The following is a 26,336-nucleotide window of genomic DNA, read 5'->3' on the forward strand; positions in this document are numbered from 1 at the left end:
CATCTAAATTAAGGCTTTTACTGGTATGTGATCAGGTCTAAGGGTATGCAATGCTGGATTTCCATTTAGCATCTCCAGCTTTCATTGTTACCCAACTTGTAAACCAGAAGATGTGCTGATGTACAGGGAGGGAGCTCCAATGGCTAACCATTCACCAACTGGAAGGCTTGTTTGTAAACAGGTTCTGAAATAAGAGTTGGCAGTGAAACAACTGAGGAGGTGCCTCAGATCATGCAAAGGGGAAAAGTGATTTGCACCTGCTGACATGATGGACATTAAAAAAAAAAAAAAAAAAAAAGCCAATAGTTGACCTTCAGTTCAAGATTTCAAAAGATTTACAGACCTAAAAGTTTAGAACTACATCCAAGCCAATGGTTCTCATACTTTAGCTTGCAAAGAGTCATGTACAAGAAACCTGTGAAAATGCAGATACTTGGGCCCTATACCTAGAGATTCTAACTCAGGTGATCCAAGTGGTCCAAGCACCTTTCGCTTTTGAGAAACCTTGCTCATAGCAAATAGCAGCACACAGTCTTTGATTAAAAGGCCAAGATGTCCAAGAAATAACACCAATGAGTTCATTACCTAGAGACAAACCACTCAGGAGACTATCATAATAATATGATGCCTGAATTTATCCCCAATTAAGTTTCCCTTTCCTTTTTTCAATTAAAAAGTTTGAAATAAATTAATGTTTAATAATGATTGTACCAATTCTGAGGTAAAAAAAGAGCACCAGGGATCTCAATGCTAAAAGAAACAGAATTCCTTAGGAGGTCCATGCTACATAGAACCAAAATTTCTGCGGTAATGTTATAGAGTTGTAGTGCAAAAGGGTCTTGTTTCAGTCTTTGTATAGTCTGCATACTTCTGTATACATTTAGTATATTATCTAATCTTTCCAGTTAATGTTTTAGAACTCCAAAGAGAAAAGTTAATCTACATGCTCTCTCAAGTTTTCTAGATAACCAACATTTTTCTGGTTTACAGTGATACACAACAAAGTTATTCATTTATTTTTCTGGATGCTGGAGACAAACATCTTTATTAAAGACACTACCAAAATTTTGGCAAACATTTCAAAACAGATTTGTAAACATAATGCTTCCCTTTTCAACTGGCAGCACTTTGAAAAGACAACACAATAAGACAATACAACTTGAATCAACATTAGTTCAAAATCCTTATATTTTTTTACCACATAACTTATGTTCCCACATGATAAAACAAGTGACAGTTTAAATCAATGTCAACAGATAAACTCCATGAAATGAAAGTTTGTGCTGTTTGATGAATCACAGTATGTTATGGTTAAATATATCCACTCTTTTTTATATTCCTGGCACCAGGATGAAAAAAAAAATCTTTAAATATACATCTTATGTAGGTAATAGCTTCTTTGCATATCTCTCTTCAAAAAATACTTTATAGCAGTATATAAATATGTTACCTACACATTTAATTTTATAATTTTGTCCCAAAACTATAGATCTGTTTCATTTTCATGACATATCAATTTTTGCCCAACATTAATAAAGCTGACAAACTCATTGAAATGGAAATGCTTTTGTCTTCCACAACAAAAGTAGCAATTTGATAGAAAAAAAAAAAAAAAAACAAAGAAACACCCTACAGTAACACTCGTCAGTTGTTTAACCTGAGCGTTTGGCCTACTAGGAGTAGCAGCTTTTTTTCCTTCATGCACGCTCACATCCACACCACCTCTGCACACATACAGATCGAGCACACACTTCCAGATGCTGGTAGGCCACAGTATGCTTCCCATTGCTCTAATCAAGTGGGAAGCAGTGTAGCTAATGATTAACCACACTATGTACACAACTAGCAAACACCTTAAGGCAACCATTGCAATGGGGGGTTAACTTGCAGGGCAGATTTAATGTTCCAGATCAAGTCAGCCTGTATATGTATGTGAATCTATACACATACACCTTTCTATTTTTTAACCCTCCAAGACAATGTTTATTTTTTTAATTTTGTGCAAATTTCTAAATATTCTACCATTTAAGGCAAAGAGTTTGCATTAAGAAAGGTCAGAAAATAGGCTTACGTTTATCCAAAAGCATTTCACCTTGCACATTACTGTTGTTTTTTAAACACATACAACTTTTAAGTGTGGACACTGGATCCCCAATATCTAAAAAATCATTTCTAATAACAAACACAAGTTTTTGAGGAAAAACTGATTTGAAATATAGACAATGGATCCCCAATACCTAAAAAAATTATTTCTATTAACAAACACAAGTCTCGGGGGTGGGGTGGTGGGGAGGACCAGAAAGAGCAGCTTCGAAGTGCAGGGAAGCAAAGTAAAATGGAAAAGAAAAAGTAACTCAAGTTTACTAATACTGAAACTTTCAACAGCCAAAGTTTCACCTTTTTAGAATCTAGAGCAACTCATTTGGAATTTTAAATAAATAAGCTTAAGTTTATTCACATCTTCTGGTCCAAGCAGAGTTCTAGGGCCATGACTCTGCTTGCTGTTGGTCAAATTCACCTATTAGCCTTTTGATGTGAGCCAGCTTGTTATGAAGATATTCACATCTGTATTTTTCTTCATGGTAATTGGGACTAGACTGCAGATGAAAAAAAAAAAGTGAGGAATGAGGTTGCAGAATTTACAACATTTTTCAACCACAGGTCAGAAAATCAACAGTGATGATACCTACCTGCTTTATCTTCTGATATTCTTGTAAGACTTCTTCATGAACATTCTACAAAATTAAATATTAGAAATCAGAAGAGAACAACTTCTTTTGTGTGTGGCAATACAAATAGATAACATGCATTCAGCAAGAGTATAGGAAATATTGACTGTGGGAATGTAACTTGAAACAATCTTTATGGAAGGCAACGTGGCAACAGCTATCAAAATAGTAAATGCAAAATTGACTCAGCAATTCTACTTATCCTAAGGACATACTTTCTCTCCAGTGAATGACACATATACAAGATTATTCACTGTAGCACTGTTTGTAAAGCAAAAGACAGTAAACAAAATTGAAATGTCCATCAATCTATACAAAGGATACTAAGAGGCCATTAAAACATGCCAAAGTGTTCTATGTACCAATATAAAAAAATTCTCTAAGATGCATTATATTCTTTAGTGAAAAAAGCAAAGTGCTGAACAATATGGACAGCTTGATACCATTTGTTTAAAAGAGAAAAACACAATAGTATTCTAAGAATTTCATTACTTGTAAGATGCTCATTTCTCCCCATTTTAATGAAACCAGTACAAATAATAATGTATCATAATTTAAGTTATTGGGCATAAAACAATGGTGTATCTTACAAATGAAGAAACCTTACATTCAATTAAATATGGTATATATGTTGAAATTACTTGTGTAGATATGTACATACATTTTATACCATGTGTACATACATGTACATATCACACACATAAACACACTTCGAAAGAATACACTGGAAACAAGTAACAGTGATTTTCTGTGGGGATTGGTTGGGGGGGGGTCAGGTGCCTAGGGGGGGATAATAGCCTAATGTATGTACCAAGTACCAGGCATGGATCCAGGCACTTTACTGTGCTTACTTATGTTTATTCCTCATAACTCAATGATTATCCCATTTTATGGATGGGGAATTCAAGGCAAAGAGGCATTAAGTAACTTGCCCAAGGCCACACAAATATTAACTGCTCCTAACCAAGTAATCCTTGGAATTATATTCTAGTTTCAGTATAATTATATACATTGATAAATGACTATATAGAAAAAAAATAAACCCCAAACCACCATATCACCAACCTCTTGCACCTCTGAAAACCGATTCTTCTGGCAGTCTCCTATAACTCTCGCCAGCTTGTTGAAAAAGATTAAGGCCCTCTAGTAGAAGACATAATGAATCTCGAGGACACAAATGCTCTCAGGCTGTTTCCTGTTGTGGGAAAACTCATCCATTGTCTCACGTAGGTTCCAGCCTGAACACTGGTAGTGGGCCGGGACAAAGGCACCACTATACCACCTGTGTCCGTGAAGTGTGACAAAGTTATCTAGCCCACACGGGAGGGAAATACTCATTTCTATCAATCCCTTTGCTAAGAACTACAAAAAATAATCAGGAGACAGGTCAGGCATCTCCTGCTCTTTGTCAGCTGTAGTAATATTACCACTTCAAGTAGGAAAGTGAAAACAGAGTAAGACTGGTTAACAAAGATCAGTCTTTGTAGCTAGAAGCAGCAAACTTCTTTACTTAAACCTCAAATCTCTGTGTATTAAGCCCTCTTTATTTCCTATGTCTGTATCTTCCCTATTCTATCTCAGATTGAGGTTTAAAGAAAAATACTTGAAATAGCACTGTTTTGGGATAGCACCAGACCTATGAGCTGTAGTCTAAGTTGGCAGTGTAATTAATCAAATATTTAGCTGAATCTCAAGATCCAACTTTTTTTCCTATTTAGTTCTGTTTGGTATTTTTCTCAATATGTGATATGTTATAGTGGCACAAGGTTTTTTTCCACTGGTAGAAATACAGGTTTACCATGTTAATTTATTTTCAAGAACTATTTCAAATATCTAGTTTCCTAAAGCAGCAGTGAGGCTGGTCTGCAAGAGTACTTACTCTAAAGGCCACTGTGATGGCTGAGGTTGAGCAGGGCAGAGAAAGAAAGAAGGTAAAATATGAAAGTCAGTCCGTCTAGTTACAAATCCATTTACCTGATACTCTTTTGAGCCTGGAGAAAGGCGCTTTCTTTGTGCATCTAGTTTGATAAATCTTCTAGCTACAGTCTCCATCCTGGCATGCAAAGCTCTGTACTCATCATACTCTGCATTGAAGTCATCCTTATAATTCTGGCGTTGCTCATAGGAGACGATAGCGATATATTTTCTAATAAGAAAAAAAGATAAATGGAGAGTAGCTACCCAATAAACATGATTGCACAAGTCTGAGATTTAAACCAAATATTTAGAGACTAGATCCATGCATGTGTCACTAATGTTTAATGCCACTCTGCCACTGGTTGGCTGCCAGGTCACTCCTCCAAACATCTTCCAGGTAAAATTATTACACAGAGTTGGAGAGCTTCAACGAAGGAGAGTAAATGTGGTAAAGACATGGTGGCAATGGAACTAAAATGCAACTAAGTAAAAAGAAAACAGTATTTACACAGATCTAGTTTCCTGAACCTTTCTCTATCCAAGATAATTCACTACCACACTGATGGTGGATGCTAACCCATCTGTTACAAGTCACAGAGACACAGAAGGACTCAATGGGTGATGTGAAACCAGGAGAATGTCACGCAGTCACTGAGTGCTGAAAGTCAAAGCTCTCTCTGGATCTACTGCTTTATGAGAGGCAGTCTGTTTCTTGGCCTTTCAGACATGCTGCCAGCAGACACCTTCAACAAAGTGCCTCAGGCTTGCTTCCTCTATCCCTTTCCTCATATTTCTGACCAAGCAAATATATGAAATACAAAAGGGAAATTACCAACCATTCTGTAAAATGAGGGTTAGACCAAAAAAAGGCATATTTCTCTAGTTCTTTTCAAACATTTAAATGTCATACTATGTTGAACGAAAGCCAGTGTTGTACTATTAGTCCAACTTACTTTCTTAATAAAATGCCATAAATCTGTGTTTTACTTTGGGATGTGAATTACTCTTAACTGGTAAGAGAAGGCCATTTTCCTAGAGCATCAGTTTATTCAATAATAAGTAAATTAAAACAGCATTTTATTATTAAACTTAGAATTACAGTATTACTTTTTTTTTTTTTGAGATGGAGTCTTGCTCTGTCGCCCAGGCCAGAGGGCAGTGGCGCGATCTCAGCTCACTGCAACCTCTACCTCCTGGGCTCAACCGATTCTTGTGCCTCAGCTTCCTGAGTAGCTGGGATTACAGGTACATGCCACCATGCCTGGCTAATTTTTGTATTTTTAGTAGAGACAGGGTTTTGTCATGTTGCCCAGTCTGGTCTCGAACCCCTGGCCCCAAGTGATCCACCCGCCTCGGCCTCCCAAAGTGCTAGGATTATAGGCGTGAGCCACTGCGCCTGGCCTATTACAGTATTACTTATTTGTAGATCTGGGAACTGGGATCACAAAAGGAACTGGCCTGGTTCTTTGCACTCTGTGTTCCTGTCATTAATGCAAAATTCCCTTGAGTTTTTGAAATAAAAATTGAGATTTCAAAGCAATTTCAGGCAGGTGGCAGGAGCTTCAGGATGCCCCTTAGGGGTACACATATATTCTTCACTGCCATAAAATCTTGGAGTTCAGTCCTCTCCAAATGGTCTTATATAAGCCCATCAGTTTGTTTAAATTACTAATATCACAGATGCCTAGCAGGAAATGTGAGAAAAGTGATGCAGTGAGCAAACTTAGTGTCCTCATTAATATTTTTATTCATGCTGAGTTAGACAGTGTAGAGGTTTAATTTTCTAAGTATAATTGAGACAGTGATAGTCTGCTGATGTAAAGCTGCCCTCCTGGTGTCTTAGCTATAAAAGGCACACTGCCAGCCAAGCAGTGAAGCAGTCCTTCCTAGGCACGGGCTGTATTGACTGTACACCAGAGGGAGCCCCGGGGTAAAAAGAGGTCCCTGGGGATAAGCATATATTAGCAACACAGCTAAACCGATCTTGAAACTTAGACTTAATTTGTTATATATTTATCGTGCTTTCTCAAAATCATACCTTCAGTATTTAATTTAATAATTTCCTTAGGGAAATTATTCAATGACCGCAATTGTGTGCTCAACAACTGTGTTGCTATTATAGAAGAGATTATTTGGTTACACTGGCATTTTTAAGAAAAAAATTTCCCTACTTTTACGAAAAATTGTTGTAATTCTACAGTTGGCTGTTTATGTGGTGATGGAAAAAATTTTAAACAGTTTTGATAGCTTAACTACAAGTAAAAGTATTCTTATTACATAAAAATTAGAAATATTTTGGTTAAGTATGAATTATTCAAAGGTTGATAATTTGGGTTTTTTTAAATTATTATTATTTTTTTTTGAGATGGTGTCTCGCTCTGTCGCCCAGGCTGGAGTGCAGTGGCACCATCTTGGCTCACTGCAAACTCCGCCTCCCGGGTTCACACCATTCTCCTGCCTCAGCCTCCTGAGTAGCTGGGACCACAGGCACCTGCCACCACGCCTGACTAGTTTTTTGTATTTTTAGTAAAGACAGGGTTTCACCATGTTAGCCAGGATGGTCTTGATCTCCTGACCTCGTGATCCACTCACCTTGGCCTCCCAAAGTGCTGGGATTACAGGCATGAGCCACCGCGCCCAGCCTCGATCATTTAGGTTTTATAGTATATATCCCTTTAGTTTTCTTATGAGGCAACTTAAATTCTGTAGTTTTGGTAATTTTTCTGAAAATCCATGCTTTTTCACTATTTTTAGAAAATTTGCTATATCTATATAAGACTAGTTTTTGGTTAATATAAATTGTGTTTATTTAAATAAATTAAGCAAACAATCACATAGTACTAGAAACATGACAAACATACAGAAATGCACTGAGGCAGATCCAGGAACCATCCCTAGATAAGTAACCTGAAAAAACCTTTTAAATATGGAATTAAGGCCAGGCTCACACCTGTAATCCCAGCACTTTGTGAGGCTTGAGGTGGGTGGATCACCTGAGGTCAGGAGTTCGAGACCAGCCTGGCCAATATGGTGAAACCCCATCTCCACTAAAAATACAAAAAATTACCCAGGCGTGGTAGTGGGCGCCTGTAATCCCAGCTACTTGGGAGGCTCCACTTGAACCCTGGAGGTGGAGGTTGCAGTGAGCTGAGGTCGCACCATTGCACTCCAGCCTGGGCAACAAGAGCGAAATTCCGTCTCAAAAACAAAAAAAGGGGGGATTAACTAATGAACTTGGCAAAACACAACAGCCTTGAATCCATGGGGAAAAGCTTAGCATTGTTTTTTAGTTTCCCCACATGATTTTGTCGTATATAATAAGTATATGTCACTATTATAAAAAATAATTCAAAATCAAAAAAGAACAAGAGCACTGTATTGGCAGTTGTTACTCAAGGGGGCTGACATTTAAAGACTTCTAAGGAGGTGTGGTCTGCAGTTAAAGAGGTGAACCCCCTCGGCAGCAGAGCCAGAGGCTGTCCTGGAAGACTGGCTGCAGACAACTGACCCTTCCTGGGCCAACTAAGTGGTAGGTGATAGCTGCCTTTCAAGGCCCTCCTAGAGAACTCTAAAACCATACACTGCCTCAGATGAGAGGGTACTCAGCAAGGTTTCTCAAGTTCCTGTTAGTTAAGAGATGATAACCAGCATTATGGTTTCATACTGTATCATTCCCCAATAAGTATAGCTTTCACACTACTGTTAAGCAGAAGTAACACGTTTTAAATCTAAAATGATCTTTACTCTGGAAAGGAACAGGGCTAAACAGCGTAGTTTAACATTATCCACCATGAGATGCTACTAATAGAAAAAAAGTGTTCAGACAGCCCAGATTCCATTTTCCCTTTTACATTCTAGCTATTTTGCACATTTGTTCATTTTCAAAGCTATCCAAAGTCAGATTTGTTTGCTCTTTCCCTCTCCATTTTTCCAGGCTCTTGCAACTTAATTATTTTCTTCTTACAGAGGCCTTTTATTCTGTAAAAAAGCTAGAATTATGTGTCCAAGTTATAATTTCTGTGATAACCAGTTACAAAAATGTCCCCAGCTCAGCATTTAGCAACTTGTTGTCACAACAAGAAAACATTATAACCATTACTAAATTGAAATGATCAGATTTTACTCTTCTCTCCTCTAAAAATTAATTTGAGGGCAGAACTTTACTTAAATAAAAATCAATCTATCTTTACACTTTGTATTATTATGTACAGAGGTTCAAGCATTTTGTCAGCAATAAACCATCCCTTTGGGGGACCCAAGTGAATGACTGTGCATTGATAGACTGTCAGCTTCGAAGAGTCAGATCCCTAAAATCTTTCATAATCAAATGCTTAGCCTGGCCCCGGAACAAAGGACAGGCTTCTCTATACTTAAAGGCCAACGAATACAGCTCAGAGCGGGGGGAGGCACAACCTGCTCACGCAGACAAGGGTAGATTTGGGACGAGCAGGCTAAATGGCAGCCTTTCAATTGCAGGGGTGGCTCCAGGACTCTATTTCTAGAACTTCTTACTTTTCTGATTTGCAAATTATGGGAAAAAAATTTGCAAACTTTCTAAAATTAAGCCGCTCTCTCCATTGGCAGACATATGAACTTACATCAAATAATCTGGGAGTTCAATTGCTGAAGGTTCCATGGAGGCAGTGCAATCCTCTTTAACTCCTATGAAGAAAAAAAACAAAATCAGAGCATTCATCAACCATGAAGGTTATCAAATGCCTGTAATTCTAAAATAGATTAGAAACATCTGGAACACTTTTCCTCAAATTCTATTCTTCCATCTCAATAAGCAACAGTGAGCAAGGAATACAATTGAACACGAACAATAGAGGCCCTATGACCAGCGCCAGCAGAACCGACGCCAGGCATTTAAAGCACCCTGGCTACTGCAGTGTCTGCACAATAAAGGAATTCCATCTTAACCCAAGGTCAGTCTTCTATTCTTTCAACAACAGTGTGGCATCTGCCCAGCAATTCAAAGATTGTGGTGGCAGATGCAGCCAGACAATGGGAGATACAAATTTTACATCAACATCTACTTTTCATGGGATTCAAACAAGGCGGATGAGACAATACAGTCAGGTAGCAGACTGCTTTGCTCACTGTATTTTTATTGCCTCCCTTTTTTGTATGCAGACAGTGGAATTGGGTAGAAAGTTTTCCCATTGGTTTAAAGTAATTAAAATAAGGTATTATTGAATGTCGATTTATATTCCTGTAATCTCTAGCACTCATAACACTAAACAGATTTTTTTTTTAAGGACAAAAGAAGTGCTAAACATTGCGGCTACACAGTGAAAGTATGTAAATCCCTCAGTATGCCATTTGCTTAAATGCACCATGTCCAGAGGATATGTTTAGATTCTTTATCAGGGTAATTTTTTATCATTCAAAGTAGGGTTAAACTGATAACTGAAACCCTAATCATACCCACTGGCAAAACATATAAAAGTGAATGTTAGATAATTTCTCGGTTTAATATTTTAAAGGACAAAGTACCCTAAACAAATATTAATACATAGACTCTGAGTGCATGCTGCTCACCTATAAATTCATGCTTGGGTAAAAGAACATGCTTTTACAATAGTCTGAGTCTTAAAGAGAAAGGCATCAAGTGCAGGTCACCTGGCTTCCCTTCTGCCACAGACACCAGATAAATTCCAAAAAATGCAGGGGATGTGGGTCTGGAGCTTTCCTAACTTTGTAATTATCCCAACTGGTTCTGAAAGTTACTATATCCTCAGTAAAGAATTCAAAGAGACTAAGTCTGCTTCTCCAGGTCTCCAACTCTGAGAACACTTGAAACTCTGATGTAGATCTCAACATACTGAAATCCAGTTTTCCTGTCTCTAGCCTTTGACTCAGAAGCACCACCTGAGGGTGGAAAGTGTGGAGAGTGGAGTTTACCCAGTGGCTTATGAACTCTGAACATAGAGTTCTACTTCTTCATTTCTTTTCCTGACCTGACAAATTCAACTACAAGAGTGTTGAGGGAAAAAGCTTACACCTACCTTTTGTGCCATTACATAGTATTATATTCATTGAAATATTTAAACAGAAATGCTTTGACATGCAATGTATCCAATCTAGATCAAGAAAAGCACATATCATATCATATTCTACAGCGGCTTCTTTGGAAGTAACACTAAAAGAAAATAGAGCTTCTCTCATGTGGCAAAGATGGTCAATTAAATCTAAGGATTACAGACTTTCAGAATCATGAGCAAAATACAGAAAGACAACACTCCTTATAACTCTACTCATTAAAGTAATTTTTCCAAAGCCATATTTTCCTATGGAATTTTGCCTTAGTTATTCTGGTTTTAAAACTGGCAGCAATGCCAAATGGTGAACTTGGATCTTCTATGTGGTGGCATGCAAGGAATTAAGTTTTAGAGGACATATTTTTTAAATAAGAAAAATCTAATTTTGTCAGTTTTTAACACTCAGGACATCTTAGGCAAGCAAGCTTTTTATGAATTAGCTTTTCTTTAGAGGTAAAGCTTTAAGTTTCTCTGGATCTCTAGATATTTAGCATTTAAGCTCCTAAAGCTTGAAATGGTTAATTTTACAAATAACAATTGATATTAGTTCACTAAAACAGGACTCTCAAAATTGGGGGAAAAACCCCTAAACCTTCAGATCTATTAAGCAAACACTAGCCAACAGCCTTGCAAAAGACAAAGTGTTTTCACTCTAAATAAAGATGATGTTATGAATCTGCAAATGAAATTTTATCTTGGCCTGATTTATTAAAAGTTGACCTTTCCCCTGTGCTAATATTAATTAAAGCAAGGGTGACCCTGTTTCATTGAGAAAGAAGGAAATGAATATTCTTATTGCAAATTGTGTCTGGTTAAATCAGTTCAAGAATGGCATATAATAGGTCATGTTGAGGCTGCACAGTATCATAACAGATATGGAAAAGAATGTTAAAGGTCCACCTTCCAAAAGGGAGTCTCAAGTATGACAGTCATTTTCAAATGCCATTCTTATTAATATAGAAATCATGTTTAATAGTTGGCCAAAAAGAGATGGAAAACAACTGCTGTAAAATGAAAAAAAAAAAACAACTGCTCAAAAGCACAACACTAAGATTAATAATTAAATGAAATGTCATTTGCTAAAGAAATTACTAATTATAAACTGTGTAATTTCAAACTCATGATAGCATGCACTTCTGGTTCATCTAAAGGTAAAATACCTCCACTGGAATTTGGACTGGAGTTATTTAGCTTGGCAATTTCCTCTTCTCTCTTAAGATCTTCCTCCTTTTCCTCAATAGTCTCAATGTCGTGCTTTTTTATTTGGTCCTTTTCCTTATGTTTTTTAGACTTCTTTTTGGACTTTTTGTGAGACATTGAATGGTTTTCTTCCATAGGCTTTGGACACTTTAGTAGAACTGAACCAGGGGGTAAGGTTTCCAGAGAAGTCCTAGAGGTATATTTGTCTTGCTGGTCCTCATAGATACTATCGTTTTGACTAAAACTGTCAACAGGTAGGTCTTGAGTCCCCCGGCCTTCTGGAGTGCTAGGGGAATTGGAGTTAGAATTTACAATCTGAGGAGGATGTGAGACGGGCAGATAGGTTGAAGGCAGCGGTGGAGGGGTGGGGATGGCAGCAGCTGCAGGGGGCAGCGGGAGGCCTACAGCAGATTTTTCACTGGTGGGATTCAAATGACCATTTAGTGTTGGTGGTACTCTGTTCGTCAGGTGAGATATTCGGGCTTTTTTATTCATTAAAGGATCAATAAACTCTGAATCCAAAAGCCGTTTCTAGGGGAGGGAAAAGGAAAAAGTAAGCCAGTTTGCACTAAAATTAAATAAATTCAATACATGCATGGCTGATTAAACAACTAAGTAACCTTACTTACTATTAATACTTAATATTACCAGGGTTGTAATATTACACACTTTCTTCATGCTTAAGCAAAAAACAAACGAACAAAGAAAAAACCCAAACAAAAACTAAACCAGAACAACAACAACACAAAACCAAATGTGAAATACATTTTCATGTTTAATGTCAAAAAGCAGAATCTGAAAATGTTTCTTGAAGTGCTTACTGAATTCTTTCTAATCATAAAGCTTTACCCTAAGTTCCAAGAGAGACTATGCTGATTTATGTGGATTATACCACTCAGGAGAGTATTAAACAGAGGCAGTCACCCTCCATTGCTGGCCATGGTTGACCTGGTTATATTAAATGAGAGGAGAAAGCAATTTGTACCGTTTGACTCTGTGAGAACTAACACAGCTAGGTAAAGGGCAATAGCCTGCACTTATTTTAATCTTTAATGGGCTAAAGTGCTCCAGTTAAGAATATTTTGGCTGTCATTTATCATTCCACCTGTCTTAGAGTGGGAACAGCCAGCACTTTCAGAATAGTTTCTCTAATTATCTCTATCACGGTTGAAATGCTATTTAATTTTTTTTTTTTTTTACCCTTACATATCTCTTTACCAGATTGGAAGATAAAGTCTTAATAATTGGTCCATTAAAATTAGGTGGAAGTACTTTAAAAAAAATCAGGGTAATAGTAGCCTAATCTGTCAACAACAATAATAGTATTTAAGTTAAAAAGGAAATTTAGATAGTTGAAAACTATAAAATATAAATTCACATTTATGCTTAAATGTAATGCTGTGGCTTGTATTCTGGCTTGAAAGAAAATAATGGTTAATCAACTAATTATTTTGTTTTCAATTTAACACCATTTATTTGGCACGTAGTACATAATTTGATCAGAGTAGAAGTAGTTTTATAATAGTTGGCATTAAAAGTGAGACTTCCACAGACATTGTATATATGCAAGGACAGACCTGCTTTTCTTCCTTTTTCTTTTTTGTTCCCCCTCTGTTCCTCACAATAAGTTTCTAATATTTTCTGATGTGCGAATGGCCGTTTGCCCAGGGTATGCTTAGTGTTCTCCACACATCTGTGGGCTTCTCACTAATTCTTGGGAGTAAGGTCCAGAGAGAGAGAGGGACACTGTGTCAGCAGTACTGGGGTGGGGAGGTCCATCCCACTGTCTGTCAAAAGCACCCAGAACACCGAGAGAGTTCTGAGTTTGGCCAGTCAGCTGAGAATCAGGCAGGCTTCACTCTAGTACTGCCTAGGACCTTCTCACCTTTTTCTCGGATGAGCTGAATTTCTTGGGGAGAACTCTAAACTGGAGAATAATCTGATTGGGAGTACTCTGATAAGGATCCAATTAAAAAGAAAACATGGAAACATGCCATCATTTTTGTTGATTTGTTGATTGTAAGTCCATTTTCCCCCAAAAATATTCTTCTGGAACATGGTGACAGACAAAATTAAATATCTTCAATTTTCCGTATAATCTGATAATTGTATGGGACTGGATAAGTCTTCTAGTTAGTGACCAAATTGGAAAGTAGATAATCTTACAACAAAATGTAAACTTTAAAAATGGAAAGCAAGGTAGACATTAAGTACTCTGACAAGCCGTGCTGTGTAGTGGAGAAAGTTCTGGGCTGGAAGCCAAGACCTAAATTCTAGGCTAAGCTCAGCCATAACCAGCTGGCTTTGGGCAGGCAAGCTGTCCAGCTTCTCCGGGTCTCATTTCCTTCACTTATACATCAGAGGACCTGATTAGAGGCCCCTAATATCTATGTCAGGTCTATAATTCTATAAGTTTATGAAATACCTGAGGAGAAGTTACAGCGTCTCTACTAGAACATACAGGAGATTCTGAACGGCTGGTGCCTGCAGCATTCTGAGATGGATTTAGTTTTCTGTAAAGGACACACATGTTATGTGTTAAGGAGAGGATTTAAAAATGTTCATGATGGAAAGCTCGCCTTGCTTCCCTTCCCACCTTAACACTAAAATAACAATAACTAAAATAATGACTTATTTCCATAATTTTTAAAGAAACATTTTTTTAAAAGCAAGAAAAAAAGAATTCACCTAGAGAGCACTGACTCTAATGACCGTCTGTCTATTTCACTGTATCCAGGCCAGTCTCTTTGAAGCTCTTTAAAAACATAATCCTTTAAGGTATATGAGAGGTCCTTAGGATTCAGATTGGCTACCTGGTATGAGGTATAAAAACAGAGCATTAGGTATTTTTACTATCATCTCCTAACCTAAAACAGGCAACCTTTAGGATTTACACTGAAAATAATTACATCAATTGGCCCCAAAGGGACTGCTAGTTTTGTATTATATGCCAGATCTCAATAAATGCCATTAACTTCATTTTGGGAATTAAAGCTTTATATACACAGCTAAATGTTTTTTTTCCCTGAATGGCCATTGCATTTTTAATATTTCTAATCAGATAATAAGCCCATATTAGGAAAAAAGTGAAGAATTTTAAAAAAATCAATTATTTTAGTCAAAGGAATCCAAGACAGTTGTAAAGTAGTCCCCTGCTTATCTTCAAAGGATACATTCAAACACCCCCAGTCGATGCCTAAAAACTCCGATGGTAACGAACCCTATATATACTGTTTTTTTCTTATACATACATACATACCTGATAGTTTAATTTATAAATTAGGCATGGTAAGAGATTAACAACAATAACTACTAATAAAATAGAGCAATTATGCCAACATGCTGGCAACACTACACTTGCGCTTTGGGGCCATTACTAAGTAAAATAAGGATTACTTGAACACAAGCACTGTGATATTACAACAGTTGATTTGAAAACGGAGACGGCTAGTGACTAATGGGGGACATACAGAGGGTTATCCGATCCACTGCTGTGGTATCGCAGTGCATGTGTCCAGGTAGCCCTTACTGTACTTAATAATGGCCCAAGATGGCTACTAAGTGACTAATGAGTGGGTAGCATCTACAATGTAAAGCTGAACAAAGGGATGATTCACATCCTGGGCGGGACAGAGCAGGACAATGTGAGGTCTCATCACGTTTCTCAGAACAGCGTGCAACTTAAAACTAACAAAATGTTTACTTCTGAAATTTTCCTTTTAATATTTTTGGATCATGGTTGACCATAGGTAACTGAAACCCCAAAAAGTGAAACCACGGATAAGGACTACTGTATTACCAACATCCTTATTTACTTCTGGGCAATTGAGTCCATTACTTTTGAGTCACAATAAAAATCCTTGATCACTTGTATTAAGTAGAAACCAAACAGTGCCCAAATGTTGGGTTGCAAACTTTCCTTTCAGTCATCAACAAAACACTGTCTTCATAAATAGTATCAATTCTGATAACCTTGTCTGTCTTTCTTTGGATAACCATGCTTGCTCCTTATATCTGCCAGTTCTCCTGAAGAACCACTTACTCAAAGTCCTTGAAATTCCCCAAACCAATAAATGAAAACATACGCCTAGAGAACCCCCAAATTACTGTTATTAGTCAGCCAGTTTATTCCGAAGTGTAATCTTTTCTTATCCCTTAACTGCAATTCCTAGAGTTTCGGGGCTTAGCCATTAACTAACTACACAAACATATGGGTTCACGTGCCAAACCAAAAGTAATTTTTAAGGCTAGGAGAAAATTACTCTTGCTTATGACTTCCTACTGGAATAGATCATTCTTTCTGTGTCTTTTAAAAGTACTATCAAATGATAGTTTATGCTTCTAACAACTTAGCTGAACACTATTCTAACATTAATGTTGCTATGAAGGAGAAAATAGGTTTATCTTAAAATTCAAATTTGCAAATAATATAGGATACAACCAGATTTCTTGAGGTGGAATAAACACAATCTATCAATTTTCTTTTCTTTTTCTTTCTTCTTACTCTTTTTCATATTTTGAGACAAGGTCTCACTCTGTCACCCAGGCTGGAGTCCAGTGGCAGGAACATGGCTCACTGCAGCCTTGACTTCTTGGGCTCAGGTGGTACTCCCACCTCAGCCTCTTGAGTAGCTGGGACTACAGGTGGACACCACTATGCCCAGCTAGTTTTTGTATTTTGTATTTTTTGTAGAGATGGGGTTTCGCCATATTGTGTAGGCTGGTCTCAAACTCCTGGGCTCAAGCAATGTTTCCTTGGCCTCCTAAAGTGCTGGGATTATAGGTGTGAGCCACTACGCCCCACTGGCAATGCTTCCATTTTCTTTTATCCCCAGCACTACACACATTAACACCCTCACCCCCACAGCAATCCATCTTCTAGGTTTTTGTAATAGGACATTCTCCTGGTTTCCTCCTCTCTTAGGATCTTTTTTTTTCCGAGACAGAGTCTTGCTCTGTCGCCCAGGCTGGAGTGCAGTGGCATGATCTCAGCTCACTACAACCTCTGCCTCCCAGATTCAGGCAATTCTCCTGCCTCAGCCTCCTGAGTAGCTGGGATTACAGGCACCTGCCACGAGGCCCTATTTTTAGTAGAGACAGAGTTTCATCATGTGTTTCACCATGTTGGCCAGGCTAGTCTCGAATTCCTGACCTCGTGATCCCCCTACCTCGGCCTCCTAAAGCGCTGGGATTACAGGGGTGAGCCATGGCGCCTGGCCTAGGACCTTTGTTTTTTAAGTCTCTGTTTCTCAATCCTCTATATGTTGAAATGCTAAAGTACTCAGTGCCTGTTTTCTGCTCTGTTTTGCTCATTCTCTTCATTTCCTACTAAGATGATTTCATTAAGTTTGAAGACTTTCAATACCCAATATATATGCTGCTAATTCCTAAATTTATAACTCTAGCCCCAACTATCCTCTGACAACCACACCCTTATATATAACTATCTATTGACATCTATCTCCACTTGGATATGTCTAATAGACATCTTCCAAATGGAGTCTATGTAAGACAGAATTCCTGATCCTCTTCTCTCCCTTAATCCTACTTCTTTTCCATCCCTCCCCATCTCAGTCAATGGCTCAATATCCATTCAGTTGCTCAGCCAAAAACCTAGCTATAATCACAGATTCCATTCTTCCCCTCATTGTCTCCCTACACCTAACTGTTAGCAAGTCTTATCACAAAATATTAGGCTCTTTAAGTAGTCTCTCTCCTCTACTCCTGCCCCTCCAAGCCATTCTTGCCGTAGAAGTCTGAGTGATCTTATTAAACTTATAAATCAGATTACATCATATCTTTGTTTAAAACTATAATGAGTTCCCATCTCACTCAAAATAAAACCTAAGCTTCTTGACCATGGCCTAAAAAGATTCTCTGGGATTTAACCTCTGCCTCGTTCTTCTGTCTGCTCTGGCCTTCTCTGTCTTGAAGTCAGCACCTACAAGTGCTGACTCATCTTCTTGTCTTTCACTCAGCATTTCAGTTAAAATGCAGCCATCTGAGAAAAAGTTCCCTGATCTCTCCACTTAAAGCAGATGATTCCTTCCCCAGCTCCTTTCAACTCCTCACTGGTCCTGAAATTGTCTCATGAACAAGCTCCACGAGGGCAGGGCTTCTATTGGGGTCACTTTGGGATTCCAGCATTTAAAACAGTGTCTGGTACACTGTAGGTACTTAATAAGTTGAACTGAATGAATGAATGTTGAGCTTGAGCAAATATCCAAATGTTAAGCTGGAAACATTATTCAACTTTATCTAGTTTCTGATTGTTAAAATTTAGTTTTTCCATAAAAAGTCATTGTAAGAAAAAAAGGTTTTATTAATACATACCAGTTTAATAATAAACAGCAATAAACAAATTTCCTGGTGGATGTTAAGCACTTTTAAATTTAGGTACAAATTTTAACGGGAGCCAACATCTTAGTTTATTTTAAAAACCTATTACTTTGATGAATTAATAATGTCCACAGGGTTCTGAAAACTACTGTGTAAGTAACAAATAAGCAAATTATCCCTACTGGCACAGGCAAAGCCTGACTAATTATTTTAGGTAACTTGTTTCCCAACTAGTTTGTCTGGGACAGAATAACCAATTTTGGGATGATTTGTGTGTATCTTGCTGCTTTTCTTTTCTCTGGTGCCTACTTTTGGTCAGTTTTATTAGAGCAAAGTCTTTTTATTTTTCTTGTTAGCTGCTAGCAATGTTCAGGAAAGGGAATTTAGGTATAATTGGTTTATGTCAAAGTTATGAATATGCCTGATATCATCCTTGTGAGGATAAATGAGATCGTGCAAGTGAAATGCCTAGCACTGTGCCTGGCACACAGTATATGCTCAAAAAATGGTAGATGTTGTTAGCCTTTCTGTGTTTTCACTAGGCCAATGGTTTCAGCTCGTATATTAGAATCATTAGGGCCATATACAACATGAGTGCCTAGGCCCCACCTTCAGATACTTGGCTTTTGTTGGTCTCAGGTGGAGTTCAGGCACTGGCATGTTTTAAAGGCTACCCAAGGGATTCTAATATGTTACCAGGATGAGATGATGCTCTAGATTCTATCAAATGATCAACACTAATAACTCTCATGCCTCACTTGCTTGGGGGTAAAGTTTATCTACACTTTGAGATACACACACACACACACACACACACACGTATATATATATTTAGATATCTATATGTATATACATAATCACATAACTACTGCCATATATCAATAGTAGTCTATGTGTGAGTTGCCTCTGCAGTCATTTTGCCCTCTCCATTATCAAACTGAGAAGGTAATTCACAACCTTTCTGGAGATGCAGTTACCAAATGTTTTGTGATTTGTAACCTGACTCTCACTGCTTCTCCAAATATCAAACTGAACACACACACCCTCATTCTCATTTATTCTCTCCTTTCTTTCGAGCTCTTAAACATATGGATTTAAATTATTTCCAAAAAGTGCTAAAGGACTTAATAAAGATCCTTAAGATTGATTGAGATAGCTTGGGGACTGGCTAACCTGAATTGGAGACAATGGTCTTACCCTTTCATAACATTTAGTATTATGTTGTGAATGTAAGAGATAATGGATAAAAAAATAGACTTGAAAGTGTTACTCTTTGAATAACAGATCAAAACCTGTAGGTTTTTTTTTTTTTTTAATGATGAAATTCAGAATAACTTCTTCGGAAATGTTATTTCTTTAGAAAATATAAAAAAGATGGACCACCATTTATGGTAGATCTGAATGCTCATAAAGATTTATGACAGATGGACAGAAGGAAGGAAGAAAAAAATATATAGGAGGTTACAGTCTAACAAACCACTGACTTTAAAAAACAATGGCCTACTTTTTTACATGTAAGCTTGTGATAAGGTACGGGATCACTGCTAATACATTACAATTTCATATGCTTTTATGCAGACAAGTGACTGATCTTGGCACACTTAGCGGCAGAAAAAGATAGAGTAATAAGGGCAGCACAAAGTATGTGGGGCAAGATACATTTTAAACTATTTAGTAGGCAAAAATGTTCTGGCTTATACCAAGCAAAGGCCAATAGAATACATTGCACAATTTCACCGACAATAATCAATACAAATTAAGGCAATACTTTAGTGTGTTCAAGACTAAAAACAGATAACAATCACTTCTTACTTTCTTTTTAATGGAATTTGAGAACAAAATTTGTTGGTCCCAAATAAAGACAATGCTCACATTTCAACTAGTTTTTAATTAAGTGCTTAAAATAAGATGATTTAACTTAATATTCAGGAGTTGTATTTCACATACCACTGATCAAAATAATCCTAAAATTTCTCTATCTCAATAATAATTATAATAATGACAACAAGCTTTTTTAAATGAACATTTTAACAAGAAGGTAAGCAGGAAGGACCTCTCTCCAGCTGTCCTCACCTGTTGCAGAATTGCTCCCAGGGAGTTCTTGTCTTTTTGATTGACACCATCTTTCTGGAGTCTAGCAAGTAGCTCTGGTTTCTTGTAGGCCTTCAGGGCCAGTAAGTGAATCACCCTGTCCCTGTATGGCCTCTGAGAGACGGTGCTGCTGCTATGTGTCTTTCGAATTGTATTTGCAGGGTTCATGGGGGTTGACCTTTTCCTCTCAGGAACTGTATCTGAAACAGCTTGAGGTGCTTTCCGAATTTGCACTCTTTTCCCTAAAGTCCAGTGGAAATGATATTGTTACACATTTATGGGTTACAATATGAGTATCACAGTTTCCACAATTCTGATTTAGGTACCTCTTCATTTCTAGAGGAAATAATAATAAAGGCCACTTTATTTCAATCTTTAAGAAGGCATGCAAACAGAAAGCATTTTAAATAAGTGGTCTACAATTTGAATTAGAAATTATTTTAATAAAATCATTTCTTGGAAATAATATGTATATTGCATGTATTTTGGTCCAGAAAGATAATAACTAGTAACACAAACTGTAACAACAGACTTGATAACTTATATCTTAAATAAATATATGCCATTTCTGAAAAGCAAACATTATAATACAGTGAACATGGTGAAATGTCAGAAATACCTGTCAGACCTCTCTAAGAACACACTCTTGGCTGAGCATTATGTTAGTAATTTCACACGTTCAGAAGCCACAAAGACGGGGGAGTTCAACATCATGAGGCATCCGTTAGTGATATATATATATATATATATATTTTTTTTTTACAGGCCGAGACAAATTTTAGGATTCATAAAACAAAACTAACCAACCAACCAACCAATCTCAGAGGGCACAAACAAATCTCTCCTCTGCAGTGCTGAGACTACACATGTGAGTTAGAGAAATGGAAAATGGTACAAAGGAGGCCTTCACACCATTCTCACATGGGCCAGTGCTGTTCATGTGGTTAACCCATTTGCTGTTTAGACTGAACACTGACACTTGGCAAGTGGCTACTTCTAGAACATGTGTGGGCTGAGGTGAACTGGGTATTATGTGTATGTGTGAAGCTATCCAGACATGCCTGGTCACTGACAATCCCAGCAACCGTTCCTTGCTGAAGAGACAAAAAGTAGCATGAAACTGTGTGAGACTCTCATTTTATGATTTTACAGGTGGAATCTTTTAGCCTGTTTAGGACACACTAAGCCCCAATTCTATGCCCTCTGGTTAAAGAAGGGGAAGAACTTGTAATGACATACAATGTGGACAACTGCATTAGGAACAAGACTAACAACTAGAAATAATGGGTGGGTAAAAGCAGCTCCTATAAGCTGTGGTCTGGGGTGAAAATAGCTCACTGGGGCAGGAGCTTTACTGGATAGTAATTCTGTCCATGCTGGGCTCCCCAGGCCTGGTCAGAAGGCCTGTGTGTTTTGATTCCATCCTACCTCCAGTAAGGGAAAAAAGATGAATGCTCTCAAACTGAAACCTCTACTGGCTGGTATGTTTCTTTACTATCTGTACAAAACCAATTGCAAATATCAAACTATTACACAACAAAGGAACTCAACATTAAGGGGACACTGCCTAATGGTAAGAAAAACTTAAGTTACAATTAGAGTTTCAGAGACAGATTTAGATTGGGGTTTCTGTATTTTTCTTACGTCAGCTGGATACTTATGCACCAATTATGTGGGGGACACTGTGCTAAGAGCTGCATACACATTATCTCATTAGGTTTCACAATAACCTGAAAAGGCAGGTACTGTCCCCTTTCACAGATGAGAAAACTGAGGCTTTTAATGGGATATGCTCAAAGAGTAAAGTCCTCACTTAGCATTTGGGAGGTTCTGTGATTTGATTAATACCTAATTTTCCTGCCTCTAAGTCTTTGTGGGAAACGTTTTATGAACAAATGCCTAATGTTTGCTGTTGCTTGGTGTTAGGCTATAAGCTCTATGAGGGCAGGGCAGTGGCTGCTTTGTCCACTAGCATGCCTTGAATCAGTATTTGATGACAAATGAATGACAGCAAGAGAGCAAGTAAGCAGAGGAGCAGGAATCAACACAGTCCATATTTCCCCACATTGCCAGGCTGCCAGAGTGTGAATACACACTGAAATTTCTAATGTGGCAAGGAGAAACCATTTAATCCACCATTTCCCAGTTGCAACAGCGTTAACAAATATTAGCATTCCTTAAAATTTTAATAGGAAATATTTAAAAAAAATAGAGTCAAGGTCACAAGTTTAGAAAATGCTATAAATTCCACACTCCCTCCCCCTTAACAAGTCTTGCAAAAAAGAAATTTGTTTAACTCTTTTCCAAAGCAAGCTAACTGGGAAGCCCTTCTTTCTTTCTGGGAAGGGGGATGGGCAGAGAATGTTTGTTAGCTAAGCTACACACACTAGGACTGGTCATTTAGGATGAATTCAAGCAGCAAGGCAAATAAAAATAAAAAGAGAAACTAACAGTACTGCCACTGTTTTCAGGTGCCCTACCTCCTTTGTACCTCTGATTCACCTCTGATCCTTGTCTCAGGAGGTCTCCAAGGTCTACTGGGTTTATCCCCATGCTTCCCCAAAGCAGGTATGGAGAAGACAAACAAGGGAGGCTAACTTTGCCCTTAAAAGGGATATAAGTATGATGTTTGGCAAGAAAGTAAGAGCCTGATCGAGAGAAGACAGAACTAGAGTTTTACTTGGGGCCCATTGCTAGACTGTCATCTCCCCATGAATCCCCTACCCCCAAAACACTCACTTTGTCCTTTACCTCATTTTTCTTTTAGACAGCTAGTTAGGGGTTAACTCATATTTCATTCAAATGCTTGAAAGAACAACTCAGCCACAATGGACCACTGAATTATACTCAAAGATCACTTGTTCACTACCTCCACATCCCTTTTGTGCCTATTCGACAAGGAAGGAATCCTCTGGTTTAAGGAAAGACAGGCTACAGATGAAGAAAACATCAGTGATAAAGGTACTTACAGAATTGAGGTGCTAAAAGAAAAAATGAAAAAGTAAAGCAAGAAAATGTCAGGTTCAAAGTGGGCAGAAGAAAGGATTTATTTTTTATATTTGCCTCAGAAAAAAGCCATTTTAATAAAACCTATGGGAGAACCTAATTCTCTTCCCAGACCCAAATGCTAATCAATTCCCTGGGCTCTTTATATAAACAGCAGCAGTGGGTCCGACAGGGTTGGGTAGTCTGGGACTACAACTAAATCGCTGTTTCATAACAAGGAGTCCAATTCGAGCTTCTTCATTTAATAAAGATGGCAAAAGTATTTACACCTCAGTCTAATGGCTCTGAGTAAACAGTCTGAAAGGAAGGTGTTAAAACATCCATCACAAAGAGAGAAGGGACTGCGGCCATCTTTTGCAGTTGTTTTTCCATTCTGTGGAACCTGACCAGAAGCCCTGGCAACACAGACCCAAGGCTTTAAAAACATCTGCAGGCTCATGACAATGACATGACTCTTTCATGGTTAACTACATAATCCATTGCAAGGGAAATCTCCACCACTTGGCATTTGTGACTACTTTTTCAAAAAGTTTACTACCAAAATATATATACTGAACATTCACAAAATGTTAGCACTATAAAGGACCTTAGATCTTGCCTAGTTCAAATACCCACCTTTTTTTTAATATTTGAGAAAAGTAAGATGTTAAATGATTTGTCTGCCACCAAAAATAAGGAGGTTTGTTCACAAAGAGTAGAAATTGAAAAAAATAATAAGGAGGGTGGGCTGAAGTTGGAAAAATTGGAAACAGAATCCTAGAAATTAGATTGGTTATTTTGTATACCTAAACAAATATTAGTACATATAAAAATTCATAATTTAATACACTTCCAAAATTTAGGTAGAAGTCAGTGAGCAGACTTAAAATATCGGTGAATTAGAAGCAGTGGTGATGAGTGATTTTTTTTTTTATATCAGTGTTTACCACTGATATAAATGTCATGACTACAAGTAAAAATATTACTGGAAGATAATGTTTTCTAGGTTAAAGCCTTTCCTGCTCCTCTCTAGGCAAATAGATTTTGGTTTCTTCTGCCCATAAGAGGGTTGCAGAAACTCACATTCCTGGGCGATGAGGCCAGGTGACCCCTAGGAACACAGTCTTCATTGCCTCAAACTGGCCTTCCTCCCTAGTCTAGCTGTCAGCCGGCATCACGCTACCACCATGCCATAGTGGGATCAGCATTATTCTCATTGGTCTTCTACCCAGGCTGACATTGTTGAAAGAAACCTTGTCCTGCAGGTACCTCGAAGCTGGCATAGGTGAACTTCTGGCGTCATTTTATGTGATATAGTCTATTATTAATTAAAGGGGTATATCTTACTGTCTTAAGAAAAGCACAGAACTTGTTAATGAGATCACACTCATATAATTTGCTATTTGCTAATACCAAAAATTTGGTATGTAAAATACAGAGAGAATAATAACATTCTTCATAGGGTGATTATGAGATTCCAATGAGTAACTACATGTGAGTGCACAGCAAGCACTCAATAAGTGCTGGGTTTTATTAGTATTGAAGGGTGATTGATATTTTAAAGAACTAGATGAATCAGACAGTTTTGAGACACTGAAAGAGGCAGGAAGATACAGACTGAGCTTCCTGGAAGGAAAACAATATATGAGAAAGGGCTGGCAATGGATCAGGTTAAAAGAAAAAGATCAAAACATGACCTAACAAAATACAGTAAAAAAAAAAATCAAAACAGAAAACAAAAAAGCCAGTCAGGATACTTGAATCCATTGCTCCCCTGTATTCAGAAATGATCACACTTTTTTTTTTTTTTTGAGACGGAGTCTCGCTCTGTCTCCAAGTTGGAGTGCAGTGGCATGATCTCGGCTCACTGCAACCTCCGCCTCCCGGATTCAAGCGATACTGTTGCCTCAGCTTCCCGCTTAGCTGAGATTACAGGTGCACGCCATCATGCCCAGTTAATTTATTTTTGTATTTTTAGTAGAGACAGGGTTTCACCATGTTGGTGTTGGCCAGGATGGTCTCGATCTCTTGACCTCGTGATCCGCCCACCTCGGCCTCCCAAAGTGCTAAGATTACAGGCGTGAGCCATCGCGCCCAGCCTTGCTCAGACTTTTAAGAATAGTGTGGCCAGTTTTGAACTCTGAGGTGAAGAATTGGAGACAGTACAGAGGAGAGCAATAAAATAATTAAGAGGTTGGGATACAGGCCATATTAAGAAAAGATAAAAGGAGCTGGGGTTATTTGACCTAGAGAATAAAAGGCTGAGGAGGTTAAGACAAGATTTATGACCACAGAAGAACACTGTGCTGTGACGGTGAGTGGCTAGGACACTGAGGACAAAGCAAAGAGGAAAAGGCCTACAGAGTGCCCAGATTGGCAGAGATCGCTGCAAGACTCTGCAGGGAGGAAGAGGGTATACAGAGGGAGGCCAGCTCTTCTTAGGAGAGGGGAGGTGTAATTTGGTTCACATGTAAACTCTGATAACCTCAAATGTCCTGTGGTCACCTCCAAAATGTATGTAAATTATTTGTAGTACCTATAAGAAACCTTGCAAGTTCTAAAATTCCCAGTACCATTAGGAAGTGTATGGACTGTGGGATTTTGGGTGTTGAAGTCTGTTGTGTAAGCTATAAACAAACTGTACCTGACTCTTTGAAAACAAACAAAAACACATGAACACAGACGACACCCAAGGACCATTCAATGGAAAAGTGCAGTCATCATCGCTGATTTTCAAGCTTTGGAATAAATCAAGGGGAGGGTTTTTTTTCAGCTAGTTATATCGGGAAGGAAAAAAATTGTTTTGATGGTTTCAGTCTTCTATTCCTTTGTCAAACACAACAATTTGCCTCACTGTTTATAAAATAGTGGTATTGGGCAGAGGAAAACAACATTTCCCAAGCAACACGGGTAGATCATTCATAGTTTATACTTAAATGTAAGTGTGGTAGATCTTGTGTGTTTTAAAAACAATTTGAGATTTAGTCTACTAACCCAGAAAGTTAATTAAGTTACTTCTGAGGATAAAGGA

At 37.9% G+C, this 26,336-nt stretch overlaps 1 protein-coding gene across 2 annotated transcripts in view; it reads right to left on the bottom strand.

Annotated features, from left to right (window-relative positions):
* Positions 1-1,012: 1,012 nt before the first annotated feature.
* ELL2 (elongation factor for RNA polymerase II 2) overlaps positions 1,013-26,336 on the bottom strand; it is a 74,149-nt gene continuing 48,825 nt past the window's right edge. For both annotated transcript variants that reach the window (XM_002815753.6, XM_009240914.4), the window contains 8 exons: positions 20,303-20,562; positions 14,579-14,703; positions 14,316-14,403; positions 11,851-12,421; positions 9,245-9,308; positions 4,704-4,875; positions 2,691-2,735; positions 1,013-2,597 (listed from right to left, as the gene is read on the bottom strand). In XM_002815753.6, coding sequence (XP_002815799.1) covers positions 2,481-2,597; positions 2,691-2,735; positions 4,704-4,875; positions 9,245-9,308; positions 11,851-12,421; positions 14,316-14,403; positions 14,579-14,703; positions 20,303-20,562 — 1,442 coding nt within the window. In that variant the 3' untranslated portion in view covers positions 1,013-2,480. The remainder of the gene's footprint in view (positions 2,598-2,690; positions 2,736-4,703; positions 4,876-9,244; positions 9,309-11,850; positions 12,422-14,315; positions 14,404-14,578; positions 14,704-20,302; positions 20,563-26,336) is intronic.

This window comes from Pongo abelii, chromosome 4 (genome assembly GCF_028885655.2).
Source record: "Pongo abelii isolate AG06213 chromosome 4, NHGRI_mPonAbe1-v2.0_pri, whole genome shotgun sequence".
In the NCBI taxonomy this organism is placed as follows: Eukaryota; Metazoa; Chordata; class Mammalia; order Primates; family Hominidae; genus Pongo; species Pongo abelii.